The following is a 20939-nucleotide window of genomic DNA, read 5'->3' as shown; positions in this document are numbered from 1 at the left end:
TGTTGCAAATGAATTTTACTCCTCTGTGATGCTGGCTCCTTCTATTTTATATGGATAGGTTATGTGTCCTTAAAAAAGATTTACCTTTTGAAGTCTGCCTCATTAGTCCTTTCTGGTTCTTTCGGAAATTCTGCCAAAAAAACTTATTTTTCTTTTTCCAGTCTGCTTTCCCTAAAAGGAAAGTGGGGAGGGAGGATGAGGGGAAAGGGAAAAAGAATTTCAGAAAGAAACATTAGTTAGTAAATGCTAGAGAAGCTTTCAAGCATTAAGTTGTATTTTCTAAGTCAAAAACAAGAATAAAAAAAAATCTCAAATCTTCTGTTTTTCTTGATTTATTCTTTACTAGAACTATGCTGACATAGCTATTTCAGGGAAACGCGTATTCTTTTACAATTGCCAATGCTATAGAGGACTGAGATAAGCCAGTAACTTACATATTTTGAATTATAAACAGAAAATATTTTACATTCATTTTGATAACTGTTCAGTTGTTAATGTCAAGTCTGGAAGTGTTTTTGAATTATTTTGCTGGTTTATTCTCTTTAACTGAACCACAATTACGCAGCCTAAGCCACAACTCAGATAAGTAATTTTCTAATATGTGTGTGCATGTCTATACAGAAAAGAAATACTTTACATATATATAAATGCACACACACATGCACGCACATATGCACAAACACACACACATTCTGCTACTTGGCATGAGAAATTTTATGAGACCATCAGCTACATCTGACTCTTGCTCTCTGTATGCCTGGGCTGTACAAGGCTGGGTCTCCATGTCCATTAATATCAGATCTGCATACAGCTTGATGACCCAGAAGTAAATAATTTGTTCTAAAAAAGAAACGGGATCTGGCTCAAGGTAGGGCATATAATGGTGTTCTGTTGAATTAACCAGGGCACATGCTATAAAGTTTGTCACCTGCAAGAGAACATACTGTGCCTGATCTGGCAGAAATGCTACTGATGAAGAGCTACTTCATCCCTCTGCTTTTGAAAAATTTAAAGGAACAGAGTTTTTACTGTGCCACTGAGTTTCAGCATGTGACTACAGTATTTCGGACCTCGCCCTAGAAGACCTAGAGCTAGGTTTACTGGCTCTCTGAAACACAGCTTAAGTTTAGACTGTGTGGAAATGTCCCTAGAAAAACATTAAAAAGAAACAAACAAAAAAACCTCCCAGTTTTTCCTCTTCCTCTCCAATGAGCAAAATAAAATTCTTCCAGAATTGTATCAGCTCGACTAATAAGTTAGGATAGCAATATGAACTAATTATAGTAAGTTGTTTTTTTTTTTTTTAAAAAGTGAAAGACAATGGAAAACAAATACATATTTAAGAATGTAAAATGTTTCAGAAACAAAGGAAGAGACTCTGGCGTGACATGAACAAAAACAACAAAAAAACCAGTTATTCACTGGTGGGGGTAATTTTCAGAATACAAACGGATAGGCTAGCAGTGATCTAACGCACAGACATTTGAAATTCAATATAACAAGTCAAAAGATGCATATTTATCACATGACAATGCTGGCTGGGCAGTCACAGTGATCACTGAAACACCCAGCGTCTAACTTAAAGCTGCTGAGATTCGCTCTTTCCCCCCCCGCCCCCCCCGCCAATGCTGTCGACTTCTGCCAGCATTGTGTTTCCTCAGCTCTTCACATCCCAGCACAAGCAAAACTCAAAACCTGTTTAAGAATTCCATAGGAGTATCAAATAAAATGAAATATACTGACCTACAGAACCTTCTTCCGAACTTGATTTATGAATGGAGAGCCTAGGACAAAAAAAGAGAAATGGACTTACTGATGCAGGCTTCTCACATTTCATGGGAGCTGTCTGATTACAGTAAATTATAGCTTCCAAAACAATATATCATGAGCTGTTTCTCTTCCCTTTTCTTCCCAATACAGCAAGTTGGAAACAAAAACTGAACCCACTGGTCTGACCACAGTAACTGAGTTCCTCTCTTAAACACGGCTTTTGTGACCAGCACAGAAAAATATATACTAACAGAAACCTATGGTTGAGGCAAAGGAGTCTAGGGATCCCTCAGAAAAACACTTTTTCCCATACTTTCCCCCTTTCCGTTTGGTAAAAGAGTAATTTGGCTGCCTTAGGAAGTGCAGCACTGGGATGCTGTATTTGTTTAGCTGTATAACAGTTTTCAGCGTATTTGTTTTTTATCTGAAAATGCTTTATAAATATGCACTCATTAAACTTTCAGAAGCCACTATGTGGAACAGAGGAGTAGAGATTTAAAGACAAGGTGATGAAAGCTTGTCCAGACCCTATGAAGTGCAACCACAGATGACTGGAGACTACAGCTTCTTTCTCCTGAGTCCCTTCTGTGTGCTTTCCCACCAGCGTATACTCCCTTCCTCAAAAGCTAGCTGGAGACTTATTTTAACAGAACATGGACTTTACAAACAACCCACTAAAATAGTAAGTAAATCTTTTGTTCTCAGTCTTTATGTTCATTGAACCACTTTTCCATAATGGATTTCAACTCGGTGCCAACAGTTCATTGTGGGATCTCTGATGAGACAACGTCACCCTGCTTCATTGCCTTTTTTTTCTGTCTGTATAAATGGAGCTAATAGAAATTACCAAATCTTGTGCTATTCTTTGAAGCCTTCCTACGGGAATTGCTATGTAACCACACTGCACCAAGCCAGTGAAACGACTTCTGCCAGCTTCAATGGCTTTGCTGGAGTCTCCAAGTGCAAAGCATTACTGCAGTGTCTTTGCCGAGAGCTCAGCCCCACGACATGACAATGCCCTATTGTGCGGTGGCTGTACTGCAGCCATGCAGAATGGAAACATGCGTACGCCAGCATACCAAGACGACCTCAAGCCAAATCGTTCTTTGAGTGAGGCCATATAATAATACATGCATGCCATACTCTTGTTGCTGTCCACAGTGTTTGCACAGGCTCCTTGCGTTTTCTTAGACCCCCAGAAGAGGGCAATGAAGAGTTTTTGATCAATTCAGTAAACCACTTGAAGGAAAATTTTAGTTAAGGCCAGTTCAGAGTTTAGAAGATGTAAGCAATTACTGGCCAACGTTTTGTAAGCATGAAAAACATGCTCATCAATTTGCAAAGACATCATTAAAGGGGAAATGAGACAGTATGAAGCCTCAGTTTGATTTAGTAGTTCATCTAGACAAGGAGGGTTTAGCACAGCGAAGCTCTGAAATGTAACCTTCAACCTCAGACTGATTAGAAATTTAATCCAGCACAAATTGCAAACTAATTGAAGTAACCAAATTTCAGATTTGTAGTGCACCAGGCGGAGGGAGACATTCAGTGTTTTCCTTGCTGATAAAGCTTACCCTTGAAGGGGAAAAGTTAATGATACAGGTGATATGCCACCAAATGCTTAGTTTTTAAGAAGCCTGAATAACAAATGCAGGAGAAAAATACAAACCCCATACTTTCCGGGCAAAAACTCCAGAAAAGCCAGTGTCAAAATTTAAAGACTTTCAACAGGGCCAGGATTTCATCTAGACACTTAAAAGTAAAGTTGCCAGCAAGTATTTTTCTAAATAAAGGTAAATCAGATAAAAACTATGTGGACTTGTATATGGGGAAAACCAAGTAAAAAGAAAGCCAAGTTCTGTTGGAACTGACAGAATTAATCCACTACATGTTTTGCATAGAGCATAGACCTCATCCATCAAGCAGTTGTTCTATTTATCATAAATGAATTTAGTACCCATGAAATGCACCAAATCACCGTCCTCAGAAAATGAAATCTGTTAATGATCAGAACTCTGCCTCACTAGTGAAATCAACCTCAAAATGGAGAGGCAGATTCTTGTGCTCTTCAGCCTCCAAATCCATTTTAATCCTTTTCTTCTCTTGCGCAGTTGCCAACAACCATGCAAGTAAGTAGCAGGTGTAGTGGCAATATTTGTGATGTGGACATCTGTTCACTGGGAATTAGCCTGAGGCCACCACCTTGTCACACACTGGCCTCCAAAGAAAGGGAAGAACAGTAGGAGCAAACTTCTGACGTGCCTGAGCTAGAGGGGATGAGGAGAAGAGTAGGATCCACAGCAAGCAGACCACCTTCTCAGTTATAACTGATTTAAGAACTATGCTGAGCTTCATCAGAGGATGCAAATTCCAATTATCATTTCATGCATTCCCTAAAGAAGAAATCTTCCATGCCTGGGCTGACCTTGAAAATGCTAACAGCTGGTCTGAGGAGATGGAAATGCCGACAAAACTTACCACATAGAGCCCAATAAGGCACTCGCTTTTTAGTTCCACCCGACAACTCTGACGCTTAAAAATCCTCAGTGAAATCAATCAAGTGTTTTACTTCCTAGATGTCTGGTGAAAAATTCCGGAGTACCTCAGAGTCACTGTATGTTTGATTTGCCAATTACACTCCCTTACTCTGTTAAATCTGCAGCTCCTCTGTGAACGTGCACTGAAAGTGATTTGTGTTCTTCCATTCATAGACTGATAACTTGTACTGAAAGTTAATGATGCAGTGACACTTGGCAGAAGTTTCAGCACTGCGTGTCTGAAAGGGAGCCAAATGCCATTACTCCACCGTGGAGGCCTTCATTTTTGTTGTGGTCTGATGTACAACTTCATTAGCAAGCTTTCACATGAAATGTACTCTGTCATAGCATATAGCGGATGAAATGTATGGGTATATGTTCAGACAAGAAGGAAGAAAAAAAGATTTATGGCCGAAGGGAAGGAGTACTTTCTTATCAACCCATAATCTCTGGAAGCGGGCTGCAGAAGGGGTCAAAACTTTAATCCATTAGTTTCACAAATTCAAAACCATCTCTAGGCCAATACTTCGGGCCTCTTGGAGCCAAACTGCTGAAATAACCAAATGGGGAGGGGGGGGAAAGCACAACAGATAATCTAAAAATGGAGCTACTTTGGGGAGTAACCAAGTATTACCGCCTTAGAGAGATAATGGGTTTCAGCAGAGTTTAGTAAATTATATCAGACCACTCAGTGATCAGTGACACAAAATTTAGTAGCAGTAGCCGGAGTGGAGAACCTGGATCAGGAACTAGCTGATTAGAAAGACTAGCTTAACAGAAATGAGTTTACATTCAACGCTAGAATGTGCAAGTACACAAACAGGACTGACACAAAAGTCAGCGTTCCAAACACTGGAAGTTTGCAAATAACAGAGTACCTGGGGATACCAGCTGAAAAAAGATGACTGAGGAAAACCCAACACGTTAATCCTAAAAGGCATAAGGATGGGAAATTCCAATGGCAGTACAAAGAATGAATATATATGGGAATAGCTGTGCAACCGTCATTACTCATGCTCAAGAAAGATGAATTCAAACCAGAAGCGGCAAAGAGAAAAGCTGTTAGAATAGTCAGGGAACCAGACAGCTTATCTTACGAGAGAAAACTAGAAAAGTTTTGCCTGTTTGGTCTGTCAAATTGAAAGCTGCAAGAAGATTAATTTAATGCCTATTAATAAATCAGGCACAAGAACAAGTAGACATAAGCTGGAAAAAATCAGAAAAGAGGAGTTAACATTTTTTAACTATTTGGACAAACTTCCAACATTAGGTAGAGAAAGGGAGGGCAGCTTTAAAAACTAATTAACTGCTTTTAAGAGGGTGCTTGAAAGATAGAGACCAGACGCCTCTGACAACAAAGATGTGGACATGAGGACTGCCTCTGGAGGGCACTTCTGGTTCTTCTTTTGCAGCCTGTGTGTTTTGTATGAACAATGGCAAAGCCAGGCAGCCAAAACGGTCTTTGAATCTGTCTTTCCATGAAAGTGCTGCAGTGCCGATGACCTTGCTATACCTAAGCAATCCCACCCTTTTATAAATTAACCCTTGAAACCTGGAGGTAGGCTCCAAAACTCGGAGCGCAAGGAAGAACCAATGCTCACATCTACATCACAAGCCAACTGAGATTGTATCTGATTATTAAGACGGGTTTTAACTAGGCTGCATTGAGCTACTAGGCTACAGCTTTCCCTGTTAACTCTGGACTGATTCTGATCTCAGACAGAAAAATGCCGGGGCTTATCTCACATACAGAGCAGTTGATTTTACAAGAGACACGGTCCTACGTGCCCCGAGATGTGAATGTGCTGGTACACCACAGAACTGGGAAAGGAAACAAATTACACCATGTGCTGCTTTCATGAATGCGCCTGTTGATTTTTGAAAGCTCATCATTCTTGAAACAGAACAAACATGGGAACTGAGAATGACAGGATTTCTGATGGGTTTTTGTTTCAACACCAAGTATTTTAAATGCAGATGTGCTTTAACACATGGCCGCATCTCATTTATGGACCATAAAATCCACAGGTGCATAGCACCATCTGATAATGAAACCACTACCATTATGATCTTCAATAAACTGATAGTGGCCCTCTTATTCCTTCCCAATGACTATTTATAGCCCATTGAGGAAAATGCTTTGGATAGGATTTTCAATCGACAAATATTATGCACATTCATAGCGGTGAATAAACCAATGCAAAAACCCACGCTGGCTCTGCCACAAAGCCATTTGGTTATCCGCGTGCATTAGAAATGTCCCAGTCACATAATTAGTATGAAAAACTGACAGACTTGTAACTGCTCCTGACTGAATAGAAGATAATTTATCTAACCGGAGCTGGCACAGGGAAGAAAATGGGCCTTTGGTATTTTTATCAAATTTGCATGAACCTGAAGAGAAAGCAGGCCTGCAAGGTTCTGACCTTGCTGGCACCAGTGTGAGAAAGGGATGGAAAGCAAAGATGTTTCATTCAATTATCTTCTCATTAGGTTTCCATAGCAATGGCTCTTTAAGCAGGTCAAAACTTTCTCAGTGGAAACAAACACTGAGCTGCTTGTGGGCCTTGTGTGCGTATGTGTATTTTCTACCATCACCAGCATGGAAGCCACCACGTTGGTCCCATGGGCTCAGTCCAGTGACTGGCAGCAGGCAGATGGGGCTACGTCATGTATTTAACAACCGACCGGTTGGTCCCAGCCAGGAGGCAGATAATTGCCAGCTAAAAACTCTTCGACAGCAAAGAGCAGGGCCCAACGTACTGCACGCAATGCATCCCTGTTCTGTGTCCATTGCTCACTACGTGCTCTGTCGACTAGCTGCGACAAGTCGGACTTGCTCGTGAAAGGCGCCCTTCATGCTTCCTCGTACAAAATTACCAGGCTTGAAATCTTCTTCCAGCTGCTCAGAGGCGCACTGGTTTCCCTCCTCACGTGTCCCAGGCGGCGTTTGGCTGGCCTCTCGCTCCCATTGTGCGGGTTATTGTGGGAGTTTCCTGCCCTACTTCTCTTGAGGAGGCTGTTTAAAGGCAGCATGAATAATTTGGCTTTGACTAAATCAGGTCTCAAACAAGTGAAAACAGGGCCATACACATTCACTGATTCTTTTCAATTCCTGCAAGCACAGGGTATTTAAAAAAAAAAAAAAAGTATCTTAAATGCAGACATCTCAAGTACAGCAAGCTCTTCTTTTTCGTCTAGTATTCCTTTCCATTTTTAAACTACGCAAAAGGAACAATTTATTCTGTTAGTAATTAAGTGCAGCCTTTAGCATCCTCGGTTTGGGGAATTTGTTTGTTTTCTGCTTTGTTCTTCTCAGTTTCTGCCCTCTCTGCCTCTCATCCTCTGTCAGACCCGCGCTCCTGTTTCTTTGCAGATGAGCTTACAAATACCTGCCAAAGTTAATTTGGGCACCTTGAGAAGTTCCCAGAATCAAATGTAATAGAATTTAAGCCCCCCCATCCATGACCTGGAGGGATGATTTAATAACCTCCTGCATTCAAAGCTTGACCTGCAGTTTGGATGCTGCAGGGGAGGAGGATTAGGAAATCTAGCATTAAAAACTACTGGCAAAGGCCAGTAGATTAGTGTAGCAAAGGGGGCAGAATTGAGGCTTACATGAACCCTTTTGCAAAATGAAAGCCGTTAGAGACTGCTGCTTTCACTGAATCACTGTAGAAGATGGGAACACTGAACTGCAGGCACTCTCCCAGCCTTAGGCTGATTTGGAGTTCAAGTTTATACCACAGGACAGTGATTGGCTTTACTATGGCACATCCATTGCAGAAAATCCTTAAAAACAGATTCAGTCAATAGTCTCTCCTGCAGAGACAACAGCATGCAGATAGCAGCCACTTGTGTTGTGGCCTCACTGGTTGCCTGCTAACAACCTCAGAGAAAGCCGTAACGCCCGAGCAGCCTACAACTCCTCCTCTGACATTCCCAATAAGCCATCAGAGATCTGGCCAAACTGTATGAACTCAACGTGCGAGGGGCTCAGTTTAAGATGTACGTCCTGCACGCATAGAGAGGATGACAAAGACATTCACTCTCAGGAGCAGCTGAAGCAGGGAGTTGAGGACACAGCTGCCAGAGGCACAGCAGCTCCCCCACGCCAGGGGAATGCAAAGCCCCTGAGCAATGCTGCCCTGTGCTGCCTGTACCCCACACGTGCGTGCTTTTCTCCAGCACCTTCCGCTCGACAAGTCTGTTTCTGCTCAGCTCCCTGCTCTGGCAGAGTCTGGGATTTAGGTCCTGAGGATCACAGGGTTGAGAACACTTAAATTGCACTGTGCCGCAGGCTGAGGAGTACAGCAGGATGAATTGTGGCGCTTAATATGAAGTATGACCATTTACTTGGTCAGGAGTGTGCTTGAGTGGTACAGTTCAAGAAACAGCAGGTGATTCACGTAGGAGGTGACAATTCATAACACCCACTGCCACGCGAAGGTGGGGGGAATGCCTGAGAAACACCAGATACAGCCACAACTGTCACCTCATGCGTTGTTTTTCGTCCTCCCTTTCTCTAGCAGCTGCAAAGAAAAAGATGAGTATACACGAGTGACTGTACCTCATCCTATCTGTATGCAGTGCTCTTGGGTCTCTCACCCACTTCCTTCTCTTTCCTGGCAGTTCTCTGATACACATTTGAAACTTGCCCAGAGGCTGCTGGAGCAAACAGTGACAGCAAACAGATCTATTTCCCAAGAGGGAAAATACACAACTTCCCCTCTGCAACATCCCCAGTTCTTCTAAAAACAGGATGAGTGTCAGGATGCAGAAGTTTGAGTTCAGGGGACTAGGTTTAACCTGGATTTCCTGGCAAACATGCAGAGCTCATCAGTCTGTCATGTAGACTTGAATGCTCAAAAATGGGAACAGGCTAAAAGTTGGATTACATTGTTTTAAATGCTCTGTTTACAATTATGAGAAAACCCTGCTCAGTCCCCTGCCTGAGTAAACATCCTTGGGGTGTTGCCATCACTTGGAAATAATAGGGATTGTATATACAATACATCCCCAGATCAACATGGTATGGGGACAAAGAAGCAATAGTAACTCCTAAGAACACATTTACTGCATATTTGTTACATTGATGATTCTTCTAGCAAAAGCAGAAGTCAGTGTGTCTATGTAAGAGCCTCTGCAGTTCTGGGGAGATTTTTGTTTAAAATGAATAATATCACTGTTAAAGATGCTGTTGCCACTTTGCCGAAGGCATGCTGAGAATCTGCAAAGTTACACTAGCACCACAACTGACAGCAAGACTGCAATTTAAAAGATGGGAATCTTGGAAAGGGCAGAGGGAAATGAAATTTATTATTAAGAGAAGAAAGGTACAAACCTCTCATTCCATGCTTTGCGTTATTTGCTGAATATTATGAGACTCAGAAGCCTGACTGACTGTTTCAACTTACAGAAGAAACTCCAGTATGGCCAAAAAATCAGAGCAATTGTGAGGCAAAGCTTGAACAAACATGACTTTGTTTTCTGTTGTTTACGGATAGCTTTTCAGGCCACATCAGTACCCTTGCCGTTATCCACATAAATCTCAGAGGCCTTTGCTACAGCAAAGATTTTTCTCTCTTTGTCAGAGTCATTCGAATGAAAACCATCTTTGGTAGGGCATTTATAATGCATAGAGCAGGTTCATATGTGCAGTCTTTTTTGTAGCTTCATCTAATTAACACGAACAGTGTTGTCAGCAACAGAGGAAGGTAGTATTGCTCCAAATGCCTTTTGGAGGGAAAATGACTTGAACTGACAAGCAGCTTTGCCTCCAGGCTTGTTTAACCCCTTTTGCCTCCCTCCAGGCACTACGGCTGCTCTTCTGTGTTACAGCACATCACGCACTAGACAGTTGTTGAGCAACTTGCTGGACTGAGGGCACCAACTAATTTCACGCTGGCTTTGAACAGACTGGGCAGCAGGGTTAGTAAGACTCAAGGCAAGACTGAACATACACTGCTCGTCCACACAAACAGGATTTTTTCCTACCACGGAGTACCAAGGCTAATCCATTTTCAGTGCGGTGTACAGCGGAGCCTGTCAGGCGCTCTCTTCAGTTGGGCACCACAGGAAAGGAAAACCAAACCAGGTTAAAACAAACATAGCTTCTTCCAGACTCCCTCAAAGCCTCTTTCTGTCTGGAATCTCTCAACTCTGGCAAATTAAACAACCATCCAGGTGTGTTATTTTAAAACTTTAGACGTTGGTAGCATTAAGTTGCAGGGTGTGCAGGCAGCAGTGCTGGGCAAGGGAGCTATGGAGAGCGACCACGTTCCAGCCGGCCGCTTGCTCTCTCCTGCCTATCCCAGCACAAGTTTTTCCTTGGGACTGCTTTTACTTTCTGAAGCAACCTGCTCAGAACACCAGACCAGAAACAAGTCGGCTCACCTCACCCTGGGAAAACGTTTGTATTTTCAATATGTAGAAATGTAACTTCTTGGGCAAGCTTTTACTTGGGCTTTGGAAGAGTACTCACAACAACAGATTTTTCAGCTCCTGAAAATCTCGATAGCTGTTTTGGGACAAATCTTCCCTTTTGCCCTTCAAATCTCTTTGTGAATATGAGAAACCAATGCACATCTGCATTGAGTTTCAGGTTTGACAAACTGGAGTCTTCTAACAACAAAAGAAGTTTTGTAAAAGGTTCACCCCAGATCTTCCATGCAGCATGAGGGAGCCACAAAAGCACCATCCCCAAAGGGACAAGCTTTCCTGTCTTGTAGCACGCCCACACAGCAAATTCAGATGAAAGCCATAAACTAAACACTGATCCCCAAAAAACCCCCTCTAGGGCCAACATGCCATCCTCCCCCCAAAAAACATCAAATTCAACATGTTAGTACCAAGTATAGACGTATCAGATGGACTTGAAGTGGTCATTTTCCTGCAGATCAATTTTATAAACTCTGCTTCCCTGGAAAAGGCATTCCCGTGACAATTCAGACGTCCAAACTAGAGGGATGAAACCAGCATTGATGTGGCAGGCTGTCACCAATAGGCACAGGCCCGTATAATTTCAGTTTTGAATAATTTGTATGGTATTGAGTAGATATTTATTATTTTCAACACCTTGCCCAATTAGCATGCATCACGTTGCCTTATTTCTTATTGTGCAAATATTTGACACAACCTGCCCTGCACCAGTTTCATATATCCGATCAGGTTAATCACGTACGCCCTTCAACTGACAGACAAATCGTCAAACAGGACACTTCCATTCTTGAAAGGTCCACAAAAATCGCAGGTCCCTTCCATCTGAACTAAGATAAAGAGGTTAATTTCCTTTCAGTGAGGTAAATGGGCTCTCTCAGAATAGAGTCACTCAGAAGATGGTTTTGTAGATACTGTCTTCTCACTCAGTTATTTGTGGTACAACACCTACACAGAGACACAATTTAGGAAGCTGGCTAGAACTTGTAAGAGGAGTTTATTCCCAATTTTGTGCTGTCCTCCTGCAAGATCTTTATCTCATTATTACCTGAGGTGCGATGATGATATTTACCCATGGGGAAAGTGCTTTGAGACTGAGAGAAAAGTATTATGATTATAGGATAACCTTGGAGACTTACTTCCCAGATTATACTTCTCATAATGTTCCCATCCACTTGGCACTTCTGGTTTCATTATACTGTTAGACAGGGAGGTATCCTTGAAGAAAACTTTTCCATGTTTCAATATCTGAAGCACCACTTTTAAACTCTAAGCTTTCTAACCTTTCTCTCTTAACAGCATGTAACATGGGGGCAGTGATGTACCCAAGGTAAAATTCACCTTATCTGTCTTAAGCTGTTTTGAAAATGAGCATCTACCTCAAGCAAACCATCACTGCTTTCTCTCTGAGTGATGAAGAGAGACAAGGCACCTCTAAAAGATAATTTATCACTTTCCAAGATCTTTAGCATGAACCAGCTTTCAGATGATCCCACAGGAAGCCCATAAACAGCTGTTCCCTACAGTACAACTGACTTCTACATGGCTGGTGCTCAGGCGAGGCCCATACCCCACATCCACCACAGCTCCCTCTGGGACTGACACTCCTTCTACCGAACTAGCAAGAGCAAGGGCGGCAATTTCTTACAACCTCCCTATTACCGTCCAGTGCTGAAACACTGGAAGACATTCAAAGGCAGGACTGTAAAACCTTACAGAAGTGCATCACATCACAACTGGATTCCACGCACTCCTTCTGAACCAGTCCAGCTGGCACTATCCCACGAAGTGCAGGCAATTGGAAGTACAGTGTCAGTTGTCTTCATGCACTGCTGCACGTTACCCTTAGCAGTAGGGATCCAAGATCTTGGGATCAAAGGAAGGAGGCGCAGAAAACAAGCACACACATTGCAGCAGGAGGTGACAGTAAACAGAAACCCTCTCAATCCTCACAGAGAGGTTTTTATTAAGGACTGCTAAAATTAAAGCTCCTTTTAACTTGGTTTTAAATACTTCATTCCCTTGGCACCTTCTTCAAAAGCACAGTTACAAACCCAGGAGTGCACAGGAAAAGGAAAGTGATTTAAGTTTGTAACTCTCTCTTCCCCTCGCCTATCTCTTTTTGGCTGCATTTAGGTCTGGTCACAGAAAGTTATTTTATAAACAGGTTTAATTTGCAGAGAATGTGAAATCAGTGATGTTCCTCAAAAATGACTACCAGTCGTCTTGGTGTATGCACACCCCAAGTGCTCACTGAGGGGAGAAAAGATAACCCTCCCTTGATCTAAAAGCAAAATAATAAAAGGCCAAAAGAGAACAAGAGAAGGAGCAGGTTCCAAAACGGGTTTCATTAATAGCGGCTGGATCTGAACTCTTGAAACACCAATACAATCTAAAATGAATTTACTCCAAGGAGAAAGAAAATGTACCGAATTCCCCCTCCCTCCTTTCTCATCTCCTGTGCCTTCACTTACTTTCTTTCAGTGTCAGGTGTTGATGCGGTGCTGCTGAGACCAAGTGACTCCTGCAAGAGAAGACACGTAGCAGTGAGAGCAGATATGAGAGCAGCCTTTGCCCAATTTATGCAGAATATCAAATTAAAGAACAAACAAACAAAAATGGATGATAAAAATCAAAGTGCTTACCTCAATCTGGGATCGCAGCTGTAGAGATGTGGGGCTGGCATCAGGTTTCTCCTAAAACAGAACAAATGTCAGGTTAATGAAATATCCAAACACTAGAAAGAAGAAATCTGAAGGGGAGAAAAAGGGAAGAAGAAACAGGGTAACAGAACCTAGGACTACCTCAAAACCGTCCAAATGGGAGACATTAATCTCTCCAGAAGGAACCACTTTCAGGATAAATTCTGAACTACTCCAGTAAAACAGCTAATTTCATCCTTATCACTGGAGAATATAGAAGAAAGTAAAATTGCCAGACAGAAGTGATTCAAAACAAAATAGAAAGAGGAATGTGTTATTTTCACTAGATCATCACACAATTTGTTAGATAAGTTCAAGTGCAATTTCCCAAAATTTACCTTCAGGAAGAATATACAGGGAGAATCTGGCATTAAAAGAGCATTCTCTAAGCTAAAAATACTGAGAGGATTCCAATGCATTTCAGCAAGGCCAGTTTCTTGCACAGAAATTTGTCAACAGGACGGAGTCCAAATCACCTTCCTTCAAACATCTAAGATATAACCATCTACTCCAGGACTTGGTCATCCAGGCTCCCTTTGCAGTCGATGGGGAGAGACAGGAACTCTTACGGAACAACTCACCCGATGGGTTTCAGCTGCCTCAAGTTAGATGAGGCAAGTCCCACTGGTGGTATCTAAGATTGCAAGCCAGCTGCCTAAAAGGCACATCCTATTAACAATGAGTCTAGCTGAAGTCAGTGGGAAAACTCCAATTAGAATGGAGGAAGAAATTATAGTTGTCAGTACTGAGAACTACATTTTGGCAGTTGATCTGCATGTGAAACCATGGGGGAACCCACTTATGGCTATTTTATTCTCAGCCAGTCCTACCCCTAGTGAAGTTATTGCAAAGCGAGTACTGTAACCAAAAGGCCATCATAGCTGAGTAAGCAACCACAGTAGTATAAATGCTCAAAAAAAAAAAAAAAAAAAAAAGGGACATGGATTTATTTCTCAATGCTGGAGGCCTTTTGTTCACGCATTCCTCAGCCTTCATGTAAATCTCTTATCTCTCTGAAATTGTACTTCCTATGCCCTTTGTTTACAGAAAGGGTGACAAAATGTTTTTCAGATTTAATACAAAAAAAGAAAACCAGACACAATTTTCTGGAAATGCAGCATTTTAATACTAAACAGGAAATTACCACTGATTGCCACAAAGTGGTGTTGGATTAGCCTGGCCAGAAAGTTTGCAAGATCTAGAGTAGAGAGGAGCCTCCTCTGCCATCACACAACTGAGTCAGCTTGCACTGCTGGCCATGGCAACCAGGAGGGCACAGGATGGCTCATGGCCATGTGCCTGCTAGTAAACAAGGCTGACACAGGGTCATTGCCCAGCTGGGGCATTTTGCCTGACCATGTATGGTCTGCGTATCTGCTTTTGCCAATTTCATAGCAAGAAAAGGGAAATGAAGTCCTTGAGTGGAAGTCGGCATGAAAAGGCCACCACGATCCAACAGGACTCCTCTAGTCAAGCAGAAGCTGGACCGAGCCCAGGGAAATTCCACAGATGTTCACGGATCAGGAAAGTGAAATTAACTATTTGGCACCAGGCATCCCTCTCTTTCTCCATTAGCTCTGTCAAAATAGAATCCAAGTAAGTTTTGCGTCTGGAAAAGACTGCAGGCACATTGCTGCAAATCCTCCTCGGGCACTATCCCACCCCTGCCTAGCAGTCCACAAGGAGGGAGGGAAAGACAAGCCCCATTGTCCAAACGCTTCCCATTCATGAGCGCCTCATTTGTCCACACACTGCTGCACAGATGAAAAAAGGAGCATTTTATCAGCTATCCCATCTTAAAGTTTCAATAGGCCAGTCAGGAGAATCTACTGTGTCCCCAACATGCCTTCAGATCCCAACTTCCCGATGATTTATCTGTTGCCCTAAAAAGCTGCTTGCTGCAAGTGTTTTTTTTTTTTTTTTTTAAAAATACGCTAGTTTTTGTAAACTATCATTCACAAGATGCTATCTGGGTTCCCAAGGCTTTACAGAAGTCTTTTGCTTGCGCAGTTGCTCGTGAAGCTGTAGCCCGAGATTGCAATTAGATAGAAAGTTACTACTTTCAGCCTAAAACTATTCAGCTGACTAGCCAGCTGCATCCCGTGTAACAAAATCCTAAAAAAGCTGACTGTATTTGCTTTCTTTTTTCTCATTTACTGTCAAGCCCACCCTGTTAGAACAGGACCAGTTTTATGGGATCAAGATGACTGTGGAGGACAGAAGCAAGGACAACTCTCCTCTCCCTCCTCTAAAGCTCTACTTTGCAATGCTGGAATGCAAAACACCCGGTAGTCCTCTACTGTTATGATTAATATTCCTACCTGCCTTTCCAGCAGAATGATATTTTTCCTATTGCTATTTAGACAAGAAACCAAAGGAAAATACTTAGGAAAATACTACTCTCGACTGAACTTCTGGCATAGATCTGTATCACAGATCACAGAACTTTTATCAGCCTCAAGCAATTCTATTTATTTAGGTTAAAAGCCATTAAACCTCACGTTAAACCCCACATTAAAATCCACAGGTTGTTTTGACTTTAATCCAGCAGGATCAGCGCCTTTTTTTATACCAAAGGCTAATTTTAGAAGGTTGAGCAAATGTTGTACCATTGGCATGCTCTCAAGCACGCTATACCATCTTTTCAAAAAATATTTTCAAAGATTACTTTCATGAAAGTACATCTTTCACCCTTCTGAACCAAACCTTAAAAATGAAACAGCGGAGAGCTTGGGTTTATAGAAACAGCAGCTGCAGTAACAGACATCCCTAGCCTGCATTTCCAGGACTCTTGTCTAGACAAAGCAGGCATCAGAACGACAGGTATTTTCTGTCCTAGCAGTCTGCTGCCCCAGATAACTGCCCTCCATGTGTGCCCAGCTTGTCTGAGGTGTACCAGACATTCACACCACCTACACACTATGTAGTGTTGGTGCAAGAAACCCAATGATCTGAGAAAGTACCCGATCAAGTGTAGACTCCTTAAGCTATGTGATTAAATCCAGTGTTTCCCAAAAGTGTCTGATTTACTTGCATGGTTTCTGGATTTAAGGGGCCCTGCGTAAGTCACCCATCCTGTACCCAGACACTGTTGGTGCATATTGCACACGTCCAATACACTCTTAAATCACAGCAACTAAGATCTGAAGATTCTGGAGAAATGGAGATATTCATCAATTGTATCCAACCCCCGGGAACACGTAAGAGGTAGGGCAAACAGTGGCTTAGCAACAGCTTGTCCCGCTCCCCTCGAGGTCCAAGGGTAGCACAGCACAGAATCTCAAATACTGACAATAAAGCCAGAGGGAGCTGTTAAAAATTAGTAATGCTAATATCCTGTAGAGTGAAGCTCACTGAATTTAAACTAGGGATTCCTCCGTCAATTCACCTACAGCCGATTTAAAACAATCTCAACTTGCAGAAACATTTTGTCCTCCCAGCTTTGAAGCCATATTCTTAGCAGTCCTATTTCCTTCCTGTCTCCTCCTTCACTCAAAGCTGATGCCATCAAGAGGATGGCCGCAGGACAAGGCCCCAATGTCCTGGCTGAAGCTGTGATCCAGCAGCTCGAGAAAGGGAAGGTCCGCAGGTGCCACGCTGCCCAGGTACTGCCTGGTATCACCAACCCTTCTGCACTGCGGGCACTGCAGAAAGCGACTGCGGAGCCGAACTGATAAGGCTTGGGTGCTCTGGTGCAGAAGTGCGAATCAGCAAAGTGCTTTTTACAAATGCCTCATTTTGAAAGAAAACGCGTGTTGTAAGCTTAACAAGCAGGATTTGTGGCTTATGCTTCAAGCCTTAAGTTGTTTGCCTCAGGGCTCAGGAAAGAAGCTTCCTTCACAGGTAGCTTTTCTCCTTACTTTGTACACTGATTCATGTGATCATTTTGTCTTTTCAAATTATTGCAGGCTCCTAAATATTGTGATTTTGGTTTTATATACTACTTTCCTCGTAAAAATCTTGAAAACAGTTTTACAATCATTTATGAGCTAAGCCTGAAAAACGCATACAGGAAGAAAGTACAAAGCACAAAATACATGAGGAAGAAGCTGGAAACCCATTTCCTGACTGGAACGGCAGGTTTTGAATTCATGAGGCACTTTTCCTCCTGTGGTAACTTCAGTTCAGTTGCTCTGTATGTAACATAACAGATAAGGGACATCTCCACCTATCTGAAGGCGTTGCTGTTCTGCTCCTGAAACACATGAGCATGGTAGAGAAGAGCATCCAAAAGGAAACCTGGTTACCCAGTGTAAGGCTCGCACGTTCTAGGGGGAATGCGCATATTTTAATTACCTAAACATTAAGCTTCATCTATGCTCCACACCACAACTTAGTTTAGGAAATTATATTCATTGAATGAATCCCTTCTAATTGGAAATTCATGAACCTCTTCACAGTTTCTGCCACAGGAGCTGTACCCATTTGAATCACAAATTTAAACACTCTTCTGCGGATCCCAAGACAGGATTAATCTCACTGTGCAGACAGCAACTGTGCAAAGTGAGACCCAGATGAGTGCTGGGAAAATTCAGTGACATCACCAGTGGAAAAGGAGATGGCTAAAATGCTCATGAATTTATAAAAAATTTTATGAAACCATTTCAGCAGGTACAAATAAGGCACCTAAAGCAGAAAACTTCTGTGAGAAAATTCTGCCAGTCTCTTCCCCCAAACATTTTGCCCCTTTGCTCCAAACAGGCACTGTATGTTCTAGTCTAGCTTCTGAAATAATTAAACAAAGCTACATCTGAAAGATAGCCAGGGCACCGAAGGTCTCTAAGAGTTTGTTTGATTTTGAAAGCAATCGTTCTGCCCGGAGTCCTCCACCACACACCGTATTTCAGGCTCTGCAGAGGTTCTGGTGAAGGGAAGCCCCTGTGCAGAGACAGCGCAGGTACGCAGGTGTGTAATGGAAATTGCCTACAAGTCACTAGCTATGGGTCACAGATCAGAATAAAGAAATAAAAAAGACTTATCCCTGTGGCAACCACCTCAGCAAGTGTTTGAGGGAATTAACCAGCTCAGTGAGTTTCCAGTGGTACAGATTAGTAAAAGTCCCATTCTGAGTCTCAAACTGCAACCTCTGGACCATCCCCTTAGCCATTTCAGTGAAGAGTGAAGACTTTCTGCTCCATTACTCTTGCACGTTAGAGCCAGAGCTCACACATGCTAAATTATAACATCCTGCAGCAGCAGCAAAACTCTGGATCAAAGAAATGAGCTATGCAGGAGGAATGGTTAAAAAAATGGGATTTCAAACAATAAATACTTCTACACATGAAATAACAGTCCAAGTGTCTCGGTGCCTCGTACAGCAGTGCAGACATAGGTAAACACTTAGCTTAACTACTGATGAAACGCAGCTTCAGAGAGAACACGCTGCTACAGCGCTCACATGTCTGCTTTTAGTATTAGGTATGGAAGAAAAATCATGCCTCTCAGCTTGATGCAAATGCTGGAATCTATCGAACGTAACATGTCACAGGGGGAAGCGTTTGACACTCTACCCGCTGCCAACAATAAAAACAGAAGGGTTTTTTTGTCCTCTCAAATACATTGCATTCAATACTAAGGCTGGAAGCCATAGGGGCTGAAAAACATTCCACGGTGATTTTTGAAAAACATAATTCATTAGCAATTACAAAGAAACTGCAGCTTTTGTAAAGCCCTGCAACAATGAAAAGCGAGGCAGTGCTAACTCATAAATCCACTTGTAACAGAGGCTGAATCCAATGAAATTACGGCACAAAGACAAAAAAACAACAGCAACGGGCTTCAGAGAAAGGAAAGTCGATACGGGAACACAGCATTCTGCAGCGGGGAAATCAAATACCTTCTGATCAATTTTCCAAACAAGATGAAGCAAGCCCACAACTATGGTAGCTGTCTCTGTGCTAAACACATACGAATATAAAGGTGTATATATGGGACTGGGACACAGCAGGTCTTTGATTGATGTATTTTACACCCATTACCCAAATAGTAAAATAGTAAAGCGCTCTTGCGTTGGCATAACTGCATCTATACCAGAGCTCTTGCTGGTATAAACAGGATGAGCAAGACCTGCCCATCTTTGCCTAAAACTCCTCAGGTCTGTCAGCATCAACTTATATTGTACAGGTAAGGCCAAAAAGAACTTTTGTGAGGAGAAATAATGATGGAAAATACAGCGAAAGACGTGGGTTTCCAGGGAGGACTTTAAGATAGCGAGGGCGTTTGTGGCATCGGGAAGAGCTGTAATGTTTCAGAGGGATGAAAAAAACCAAACCAACCACATCAAGAATGGCTAAATGTGAAGCCAGAAGGGGCTCAGGATGTAATGCAGGCAAGGGAGGCACGAGGCAAAGCCCAACTGGACACTGCCCAAAGCAAGGGGCCTTTCTTGTGCAGGAGCTGACAGGGGGCCCAGGGAAGAGTCACCACTTCCCCCAGGGAGAGGGTTTTGGCCTGTGGGAAAAGGACACAAGGAAGGGAGAAAATAAATGAATAAACAAACAACAGTTTGTTACAGTGTACTTTGGGGTAGGAACAGTCTCGTCAGACAAGTACAGGCTCCTTGCCCAGCTGCTGGTCCTCCGGCGAGGACAGCTATGGCAGCGTGCAGGTACCTCGGCCTCAGTCACCACCTGAACAGATACCCTCAAATAATGACGAAGTCAGCACCTCTGTGAAAAACCTATCCCCCCCACCACCCTGCACCTTGCTTTCCTCTAACTGCGGGGCCAGGAATTTAGAGGGGTTTTGAAGTGAAGCGCTCACAGCATCACCGATAAGATGAAAATAATCACAAGCAGCCCCTCGCCTTGAAAGCCATGGCAGAATATGCCAAACTTCTTTCTGAATATCGACGGCCCTGATCTGTTTTTACGTGTTCTTCAAATTCAGGATACCCATTCCTCAGGGTCAGTGATGTTCTCCATTTCCCTCTAGTGAAACGCTTTTCAGATCTTACCAATTTTTCATTTTCATGTACACAAAGCTGTACTACATCTGTATTAAGCTTATTTGCCATTTCTCTTCAATATTTTCAAGAACAACAAAAGATGTATTTTCTTTTTGAAAAGCAGCAAGGAAAGAGAAGGGGAAGTCCAGGCTAAGACCAATGCCTCCAGGAAACTTCTACAGCCATGCTATAAATCCTTTCAGATGCACCATGGAAACATAGGCTAACACAAGTCCACTGTATGTCATATTTGTATTGATACTGTATTTGTGCACCTACACACCAATATCCCTGCCTCCAGCACATGAAATTTCAGATTATCTATACTGCAAATGAATGGAAGCTTTCGCGCTGAATCAATCAATACACTCAAGGCTCAGGGATTCTTGTGGAATGGGTTCTTACTGTAATACTGATGAATTTTTGCAAGTATACTCCCTTTCACATCATTATTTATTGTGCTAGCTAACATTTAAAAGCTCTACATTGTTTTCACTTTATGTTGTACCAAACAATAAAAGTTACCAATGAATTATTTAGAAGATC

The 20939-nt window shown here is 42.4% G+C and overlaps 1 protein-coding gene across 3 annotated transcripts in view; it reads right to left on the bottom strand.

Annotated features, from left to right (window-relative positions):
* SASH1 (SAM and SH3 domain containing 1) overlaps positions 1-20939 on the bottom strand; it is a 576339-nt gene that overhangs the window by 50993 nt on the left and 504407 nt on the right. For all 3 annotated transcript variants that reach the window (XM_050893069.1, XM_050893070.1, XM_050893071.1), the window contains exons 3-6: positions 13391-13441; positions 13220-13269; positions 1744-1784; positions 85-171 (exon numbers count right to left, since the gene is read on the bottom strand). In XM_050893069.1, the coding sequence (XP_050749026.1) occupies positions 85-171; positions 1744-1784; positions 13220-13269; positions 13391-13441 (229 nt within the window). The remainder of the gene's footprint in view (positions 1-84; positions 172-1743; positions 1785-13219; positions 13270-13390; positions 13442-20939) is intronic.

The sequence above is a fragment of the Gymnogyps californianus genome, chromosome 3, assembly GCF_018139145.2.
Source record: "Gymnogyps californianus isolate 813 chromosome 3, ASM1813914v2, whole genome shotgun sequence".
Classification (NCBI taxonomy): Eukaryota; Metazoa; Chordata; class Aves; order Accipitriformes; family Cathartidae; genus Gymnogyps; species Gymnogyps californianus.
This window is presented reverse-complemented; position numbering and strand designations above follow the sequence as displayed.